Raw genomic sequence first — 7,665 nt, forward strand, 5'->3', positions numbered from 1 at the left:
AATAGAAGGGAAGGCTTCAGGTAGCAGTGGTGGGAATACTGCTAGGCTTGGGGATGCTTTGGTCTCACCCCTGCTTTCTTAAGTCATGCCCCTTCCAAGCCATTGCCCCCCTACCTCACTTCTGCCCTTGGCCAAAGCTTAGATTGTAACCCTCCTCTCCCCCTGAAATTGGCCTTGGGTGAGGAATTCAGGGCTTCCGGTCTTCCCAACTCTATCAAGGGGTGCTGCTCTACCCCTCCTTCTCAACTCCCTCGTTGCCCACACCACCCTACACTTGCTGTGGAGATAAAGTCGGAAGATGCTGGTCTTCTCACTTAGGTTTTGGGCACATGCTCACTTGCTACCAGCCTGGGAATGGGGTTCTGGGGCTTCGGCCCTGTTGCTACCATCAACTGATGCACTTTGAGCTCAGGTCTCAAGGTGAACAGAGCAGTCAGTCACGGGGCAACAAACCTGCCAGCACTCAGGGTCCTCGGTGGCTGTGCCTAGAGAAAGGCCATGAGGAGAGTCCTCAACACACAGCGTACTGAGTCAGTTACTTTTCTCATAATCACTTTGCTTTTACACACTGAAGTGGTTTGGACAGGACTCCCTGTCCAGGCATTAGGAACCTGACAGAAGGAACAGAGGCTCTAACCCTGAAGACTCAGGTTTCAGTGTTGCTGTTCCTTAGACCCTTGGCATGAATGGGAGGAGCTCTGTCAGTTTTCAGATGGGTGGGCCTGGCCTTTTGGCTTGTTGTCACCTTCCCCACTCTGTTAAGGATCACTAATTGTTGAATTGTGGATGCATACTGAAATAAAAGCAATTTGTTGTGTTGCAAAAAAAAGAAAAGTACAATTGATAAAATTAGCAAGGAGGATTTATCTGTTTCTGGTATCAAATTATCTCTCAAGCCTGGAGGAACTTGGGTTAAAAAGAAACAAAACAAAAAAAGAAGTTCTTCCTCTTTATCGGGGATCTTTGTCCATGGTTCCCCCAAGAAGGAACCACTAATGAAAAGAAATGGGTTATAGTTGGCAACTGCCTCCAAGAGTTGATCGTCTGACAACATGGCAGACGAGATGGGTTCATAAGACACAAAAGTGCCACAGTGCAGTGTGGGATGAGGCCAGGTTAGGGAAGGGTCACTAGTGAGAAGCCCATGTTAGGTTTTTTTTTTAAAGAAAAAGAAAGACATTTTCACATGATCTTCTTAATGCGATTACATTTGAAGATGTCAGTGCTTCTTTGCTTCTGCCCCTGGCTTGTGGATCCATGGTGAGTTGGTCCACTGTTCCAATGGCCAATGTTGGGAGAGAATTCAAAGTTCTCCTTGTGGATTCCTGGAGAATGCTGGGAAATTGCAAGTTTGGTCATGGATTTAGAGAGGTTAAGGTTGACAGTGATACTAACCTGGCTCTGCTGTGCAGGAGGGTAAGGAAATGTGGATGTCAGGAGGGACTCCTATCATGAGACATTTGGGTCTGAAAAACATCCCTGTCCAAATCGCCACTCTTGTAGTTTCTGTTTTCACTCTGTAGCAGTAATCAAATCCCTTGTCCTTCAGCTGAAGCCTCCTCCAGGGAGGAAGACTCAAGAGATGAAAACCCTGGCACTCCTGCCCCCTCGGGAGAAGAAGCCTCTCCTTTACTTCCAGGTCCTGACCAACCACATGTCTCCTGAAAATGACCCTGATGACACCGACTCAACCATCAGCTTGGCTGGCTTTGCTCGTATGGGAAAATCAACTCCTGTTACTCCTTATTGCTTCCTTCTACACATTCCTACTTCTTCGCCATGGTTAACCATCCTCCTCCTTTGCCTACTCGGTCCTTTGATAGGGATCCTCTTGCTAATCTCCTTTGACCCTCGGGCCTTTAATCAACTTGTAGCCTTTGTCAAGCAACAAGTGGACTCTGCCACTAAGCCTGTCCTGGCCCATCACTTAAGGCCTCCTCCTCGGAGGATGACTTTGGGCCCTCTAATACAAACCGTCTCAGGATGCTCCCTCTAAAGAGGAACTGATCCACTTCCTCACAGCCAGCTTCAGAGGCTCAGACCTGGATGGTACTGCCAGGAGACCTCGTCTTCTGAGGAATATGTCTGTGCACAATGTGGTCGATGTCCTAAAGCTTCCCCACCCCCACAAAAGGCATCCAGACGGTCCTGCCTTTCAGATGACTCCAAGAAGCCATCCCTGAGGTTAGAGAAAATTGTCCTTTATAAAATCCACACAGATTCTCCAGGCCTCTATCCCCCTCTACTGAATAATTTGGCCATTTTTTACACAAGGAAGGGGGGATATGTTGGGAGCCAAAGATCTCAAGGCTTGGCATGAGATCCTAGGACGTGCTTGGCCAGTGACATAGGTTTATATTAACCTTTACATAGCAGCTCCTTAGAACCACACCTCAAGATAAGAAACAACATGACCCAGTCCTCCACCCACAGGCTCCGTCACCTAGGAAACCCTTCCTGGACCTCTTACTCATGAAATCTTTACGCTGCCAAACATCCTCTTTGTGGCTTCCAAATATCTTTCCTAAAGTCACACCTTGTGCACAAACAACCCATTCTACCCCTTCCCATATCCTGCTTTACAGTTTATACAAGCCAGCCTGAGAAAAATAAAGTTTGCTACTTGATCAGAATCCTGTGTTGTGGTCGTTCTTTCTGCGTCTCTTGTTCCTATTCCCTATTCTTGACTCTCTTGCCCCAAGTTGATGTCCTTTGGGTCGGGAAAATTGATAACTTTTGTGGTGATGCCGCTTCTCTTAGAAGTAGCTGTATCTGAACTTTTACTTTGTAAAGGGCTTAGGGCTGGGACTGATTTAATTGCCACGACCAATGAATTTCAAGTCTTTTGTGTGTATTGTGTGTTATGTTAAAATATATATATTACTAAAAATCTTTCATTTTATGTCCCTTGTGTTCTATGCACCTATTATAACTATGTCCTATCTCCCTCCTTCCCCTTGACATCATAACTTTACCTCCATCTTAAGGACTCTTAGGGGTGGGCCATATGTGCTTTGCTTTGACATGGAGCCCGGGTAGAGCCTCAGAGCACAGACAGCACAGCCGTCAACCAACAACCAAAGTGTAAGGCTCAATCAGGGAAGAAGAGGGGCTCTCATGGGGACTGGGTGAATCTGACCAACCTTTACTAATGAAAATTCCGTATATCCTCAGTGGTGATGGACTTACAGCCTGTGTGACCTTTGTATTTTCAAATTCTAGATCAGATTTGGCTCTCTGCTCTTGTCCTAAATGATTTTTCCCTGTGGTGATTAAAATGTGGTAATACAGCAGCCGAGTCTGCTTAAACCATTTCCCAAAGCAGACTGACTCTCCCGCAGATCCAGGGCTGTGCTTTTTTATTGCCAGTACCTCAACAGTCCTGCCCCAGAGGTCTGTCCTCTCCCCCTGAACTCTGACTGGTCCTTTCATAACAACGGCCCCTTTGTTCCACTTCAGGAGAGGGGCTTTGATTCCCTGTTGCATAGCTGTGATAGTGAGCTCACCACCACTCACCAAAGTCTGTAGTCTCCCACTTTCCTCTTTCCTCTCGGCAAAACCAAAGCACTATCTATTGTTTCTTTCTTGCTTTCACCACTATGCTCCACCTGCGGTGGCAGCCAGAACCTTCCTCACTGGGCCACACCTCCCCGGCTTTTCCCAGCAAACCCAGCCAAGCCTCCAAGAAAGCAGAATTCTGTAACTAATACACAATTAATCTCATCTTGGTATAAAGGGTGGGGCCAGGACTCAGTGGTGAGTGTCCCTTAATGATTGGGGATGTGGAGTGAGGGGTCTGGGGAGGTGTTGCAGAGCCCTGGCAACAGAAGGAGTGAAGACTAAATGCTAGGGATCTTTGAAAACCTTACTGAGGTTACCCGAGGTCGAGTGACAAGTCCAGTGTGCATGGCAGGAAACACAGAGGCAGAGGTGCAACTTTCTCCTAAGGTACTGCTGCATCACCCATAGCCCACCGTGTCCTCCCCGGGAGCTACACAGTCCTGAGTGCCTGGCTAGGTACATAGCATAGAGGTCCACACAGGGACACAGCAGTCCAAGTGGGGATCTCTTAGCAGTCTTCCATTTTCCCTCTAGGGTCTTGGATTCCCAAGGCTGAAAAGCTACAGCCTACAAAACTGTCCAGCTTCAGGTTCTTCCAAGAGGCATTCCGCCCCCAGAGCGAGGCTCAGGCAGTCCCGGCGCCCACAACAAGGTGAGAGTTCCCTTGGGAGGCGAAGGTCCCAGGACTCAGACCTTGTAGTAAATGTTGGCAGGATTCTGTGGGGGCATCTCCTGCATGATGTACACTGGGTCCCCATAGTCCCCGCTGACCTTCTCATAGTGTGGGCGGAAGACATTATCTACAGTCCTTAGATTTATGAGAACATCACTGGGTTCCCAGCCAGAGTGGTTGCCACCTCGCTTGGGTGTGGTACTGTGCTGTGGAGAGGGTTTTCGGTGCCTCCTGCGGTACTTGAGCAGCAGTACCACCAAGGTGATGATGATGACGATGAAGACGATGCATCCTGATATGATTCCTGCGAATAAGGCCACTTTGGAACCTGGATTGTTCCTGGAATGCCCTGCGCTGTTGCCTTCGGTGCTGATACCTGCACGGAAGCAAGAACAGCCAGTTACTGTGGTTCTGAGACTCTGCCCTCTAGCTTGAAGAACGAACGCTCCAATTGTAAACAAGTAAGCATGGCCAATGCTCAACTCACTGGGTCCACTTGACAATAGATCACCAGATGAGGTGAAGGAGCTTCAAAGGTACGACACTCACGCACCAGGCCAACTACTTCCTAAAGATTAGACAGCAAATCTGGAACTTCCCTAATTTCAACACTTCAGGATGCATCAGTAACTGACACACCTGGTGAGCTCTGCTCTTGTGACTGTAAGACACTGAGCGGGCTGAATTAATTTGTCTTAGTGGCAGAGTTAATATTGACTCAATGGGAGCAAAGACCCCAGGAATCTGTGCCCACGAGTGAATCCCACTGGTTTGGATGTGTTTAGAGGCTCCTCTGCCTCTAGGGGTTCTAAGAAAAATGCACCCCATAGACACACAGCCCCACCACACTGCTGTCCCTGGATTTGGTTACACAAAAGGGCTTGTTGAATTTCTCCCGTTTGTACCAGCTTCTAGCTCTGGACGTCTTGTTGGATCATTATTCCTGGTTGATCCAGCAGGACTTGCATCTACATGAAGAAAAAGCAATTAATCATGGCACAGACATCTGACAATGTAGCAAGCTTCAGGAGTTGCAAAGATATCTCAAGAGGCATGAACAGCAATGAACATAAGACTCTTTATGCAAAGCACTGAGAAATACAAGAATATAACCTTCCTTTTTAATCAGAATGGTAATCCTAGTTATTTGTTAGGTTTAGATTAGGAGGCCATCTGTGCAAACTATAGGGATTCTTGCATTTGGCAGTCAAAGCATTCCAGATGACATTTCAATTTCACTAAACAAGTTGATTGACAGCTATACTAGTCTCTAATTAGAAGAATAATTCTTTCATTCTTCACAATAGGTTATTCTACATGAAGATGAAGGCCTTGGTTTCTCCAGATTTGAAAATGAAACAAAGCAGCATAGCCAGTGCTTATGTACTAGACACTTGGATTTTTTCAAAGAGGTGTTCTGCATTGTAAACAGAAATATATGTACCTGTGGCAGCACACAGACACCCTGTCTCACTGGCCTGAACTTTTAGAGAGATCTAAATGAGAAAAACTGAGCATGTCATCTTGCGGGACTCAACCAGTGGTTCAAAGTGCAGAAAATGGTCTGCTTTCAAAACTAACAAGAGCGTTGATGGTGAGCGCCACCCCAGGTGCTATGCTAGCTGGGGGCTGTACCAGCTCACAGTGGGGTCACAAAGCAGCAGTTGATCTTTACCTTGTCCAACTTTCATGATTATCTTCATGGCTCTTGTCTTGCACACCCCTCCCTCCTGGTTATGCAGGCCTTCCAAAGACCCATTGGATGTAGCTGATTAAAAATAAAATGGACAAAAAAAATAAAGAACAAATCAGGAAATCAATAGGATTTCATGAACATGAAATGTCTGGAAACAATTTGAATACTAAGAATTCACTCTTTGTCATAAGTTTTCTGCATGTAGGGATGCTGAAAGCAGAATAGAAATAGAAAAATAAACAAAGAAAAATGGATCCTGGAAACATTGTGACATGTAGGATACCTGCTTCTAAATTCGATTAAATACACCCTCCCATATACACATGATTTAGTATTACTCTATAGGTCAAAGGGACAGCACCTTCCAAAATACCCACCAACTCCTGGGGATGGGGGGCGAAACTAGAAAGTGCAAAAGAGCAAACATGGTAATTTCAAAACTTGGTAATCATCTCCCAACTCCTGCTTCCTCCACTCCACACCTCCTGCTTAAAGAACAATGAACTTGATGCTATGCTTGTCAAACCTCCACGTTCTGTAAACACTATCAGGGGAGCCTTCTGACACCCCCTTGCTCCTTCCTCCAGCCAGGAATGTGCTGAAGTAGCATACTAGAACTCAAGTCTTCTGAGTCTGCATTCTCATCACTGTGTAAGTCCCTGCAAGCATCTGTTTTTATCAACCTGCTCAGCCACTTTAGCCAAGTTTCCTGCTAGGGAAAACTCCAGCTGGACAGAGAGTTTGCACACCCCTTTCCCTGTCTGGGTTTTGGGACAACATGGATATAACCAGGTAGGAGCAACCACCTTGCCCCACATTGGCCAGCTGGGCTCCTTTTCCACTTTAACAATGAGGGGCGAGAGGGAGCACAACCCTTCTACCAATATCTTTCTGTCTGTCTAAGCTGTTCTGTCTACAGATACTGCCCTCACATGTCAGTCACTCACAGACCCCCGCCCCCACACGTCAATCACTCAGACCCGCCCCCACGTCATGTCAGTCACTCACAGACCCGCGCCCCCTGTTTCCCTACCTCTCTCCCTGACCCACTGCCCCGCGAGTCCCATCAGTCACTCACAGACCACGCCCCCACAGTCAGTCACCCAAAGACTCCGCCCCCACACGTCAGTCACTCACGGACACTGCCCCCACCCGTCAGTCACCCACAGACCACGCTCCCACACGTCAGTAACTAACAGACCCCGCCCCGACAGTCGGTCACTCAAGGACCACGCCCCCACCCGTCAATCACTCACAGACCCCGCCCCCACACATCAGTCACTCACAGATGCCACCCCCACACATCAATCACTCAGAGACCCCGCCCCCACCCGTCAGTCAATCACTCACCCACACACGGCAATTACCGCAGGTCCCGCCCATGGCCCCGCCACTTCCGCTGGCCCGCGGGCTCCACCGCCGCCTGGATCAAGCTCAGAAGGCATCGCCCGCATCCCCAACGCTGCCGCCCAAGGGACGGACCCGCTCTGTGACGCGCTTCCGCTTCCGGTCTGCAGAACGCCGTCCTGGGACTCGGTGCCGCCCTCGCTGTGTGACGCCAGCGCCCCGAGTGAGGCACAGCACACCAGACTTCCGGTTGGCTTCAGCTCGCCAGGACTATCGACTTCCGGTTTCCGAGGGGTGGGCAACACACGCTGTTTCGTGACTGGAGTTTCACACGCCCGACTTCCGGTTGGCTTCAGCTCGCCAGCACTACAGACTTCCGGTCTGCCAT

At 48.5% G+C, this 7,665-nt stretch overlaps 1 protein-coding gene across 3 annotated transcripts; it reads right to left on the reverse strand.

The window, feature by feature from the left end:
* Positions 1–844: 844 nt before the first annotated feature.
* On the reverse strand, positions 845–7,622 carry LOC113839047 (ephrin-B2-like). 3 transcript variants are annotated; one of them, XM_027434506.2, is made up of 4 exons: positions 7,298–7,622; positions 5,910–6,002; positions 5,140–5,202; positions 845–4,610 (listed from the first exon to the last, which is right to left on the reverse strand). In XM_027434506.2, the coding sequence occupies exons 1-4, from the start codon at positions 7,311–7,313 to the stop codon at positions 4,249–4,251; spliced, it is 534 nt and encodes a 177-aa protein (XP_027290307.1). In that variant the 5' UTR covers positions 7,314–7,622; the 3' UTR covers positions 845–4,248. The 3 variants fall into 3 exon arrangements, with proteins under 3 accessions (XP_027290307.1, XP_027290309.1, XP_027290308.1); XM_027434508.2 differs by having other exon boundaries at positions 7,281–7,616; XM_027434507.2 differs by lacking the exon at positions 5,140–5,202 and having other exon boundaries at positions 7,298–7,616.
* Positions 7,623–7,665: the final 43 nt, after the last annotated feature.

This window comes from Cricetulus griseus, unplaced genomic scaffold (genome assembly GCF_003668045.3).
Source record: "Cricetulus griseus strain 17A/GY unplaced genomic scaffold, alternate assembly CriGri-PICRH-1.0 unplaced_scaffold_80, whole genome shotgun sequence".
Classification (NCBI taxonomy): domain Eukaryota; kingdom Metazoa; phylum Chordata; class Mammalia; order Rodentia; family Cricetidae; genus Cricetulus; species Cricetulus griseus.

Excerpts from the sequence above, each read along its gene's own strand:
- LOC113839047 (XM_027434506.2), bottom strand. Across the intron at positions 5,203-5,909 it reads AATCATGAAAGTTGGACAAG|ATGCAAGTCCTGCTGGATCA; the intron begins GTAAAGATCAAC and ends TTCTTCATGTAG. Across the intron at positions 4,611-5,139 it reads ACGTCCAGAGCTAGAAGCTG|GTATCAGCACCGAAGGCAAC; the intron begins GTACAAACGGGA and ends GCTTCCGTGCAG.